This window comes from Galeopterus variegatus, unplaced genomic scaffold (assembly GCF_000696425.1).
Source record: "Galeopterus variegatus unplaced genomic scaffold, G_variegatus-3.0.2 Scaffold27952, whole genome shotgun sequence".
Taxonomy (NCBI): domain Eukaryota; kingdom Metazoa; phylum Chordata; class Mammalia; order Dermoptera; family Cynocephalidae; genus Galeopterus; species Galeopterus variegatus.
The window spans coordinates 1-1192 of NW_007754063.1; the positions used below are offsets into that span (position 1 = coordinate 1).

General features: G+C 39.5%; 1 protein-coding gene across 1 annotated transcript; it reads right to left on the reverse strand.

Annotated features, from left to right (window-relative positions):
* Window positions 1–396: 396 nt before the first annotated feature.
* LOC103583770 (protein fem-1 homolog C-like) lies at window positions 397–1077 on the reverse strand (the record flags this gene model as incomplete). The annotated part of the gene is made up of 1 exon (XM_008565000.1): window positions 397–1077. A coding segment is annotated over exon 1 (544 nt), but the record flags the coding sequence as incomplete, so codon positions are not given.
* Window positions 1078–1192: the final 115 nt, after the last annotated feature.

Here is a 1192-nt window from a genome sequence, read left to right on the forward strand (position 1 = left end):
AAAAAAAAAAGGCTAAGAAAAATGTATTAACATTTAACTATATTCCCGAGTAGATTAAATAGAAACCTAAAGTCAGATCAACTACAACTAACATGCTCTCTAACTTTGGGGAACCCATTTCCCAGAAACTGGAAGTTGTTACTCCAAATAAAATTGAGAAAATGCTGGTTAACATAGCTACAGTGGTCTTTTTATCACATTTGTTCAATGTATTACCAAATATCAGAAAAACACTCAACAAGGTTATACTGGAGGGTTAGCTTATCTATTTTAATTAGATTAATTAGATTCTGTCAATGTTGGTCTACTCAACAACAAAGCTTATAATCACGTATCAAACTTCATGAAAATAAGTGGTAGACAGTTAAAAAATAAAAACAAAGAAGCTGAACTCACCTTTAACACTTTTTCTGTTAACATCTGCCCCTTTTTCAAGTAAATACTGAGCAATCTCTTTATGCCCTTTGTAGCATGAAATCATCAAGCATGTATGTCCATGTCGATTTGACACTTCCAAATCAGCTTTGTGTTCTACAAGGTACTTCACTATTTCCAAATGGCCATCAAAACATGCAGCTCGAAGAGGAGTTGAATTGGTTAAAGTCGTGTTGTTGACAGACGCTCCATGATTTAACAAAGACTGGACCACCTTCAGATGTCCTGCTGCAGAAGCAGCCCATAAAGGGGGAGCCCCCTCAATGGTTTCACCATCAAAATTGACGGAGCCTCCTACTTCTATGGAGGCACTGCACTGCTCAAGGAGGAATTCCACCATGTCAAGGTGCCCGTACCTGGCAGCCATCAAGAGTGGCGTGGCCCCATTTGTTTTTTCAGAGATCAAGGAGGAAACCTCCTCTTTGGATTTGCTTGCCAACAACTTGGTGAGAAGCCGGAGTTTGCCATCCCGAGCTGCGTTAAATACTGCTGTCTTTAGATCCATTTATGTCCAGTTGAGAGGCTGTGCTTTATTTATCCTTCAAAGCAAAGCTCCAGCTTAACTCTATCGACACACACAAGAGTTACAGGAACCAAAGTTCAACGTTAATCACTGCACCCCAGAACGGATATAAAACCACGGAGAGTATGTTCTGTCCTACTGCCTTCCAATATCTGACAACCAGAGCACCAAACTAGAGAAAGAAAAAAAAAAGTACCAGTTTTGTATTTTCCACAGGTAAAGGCAAAAACACTA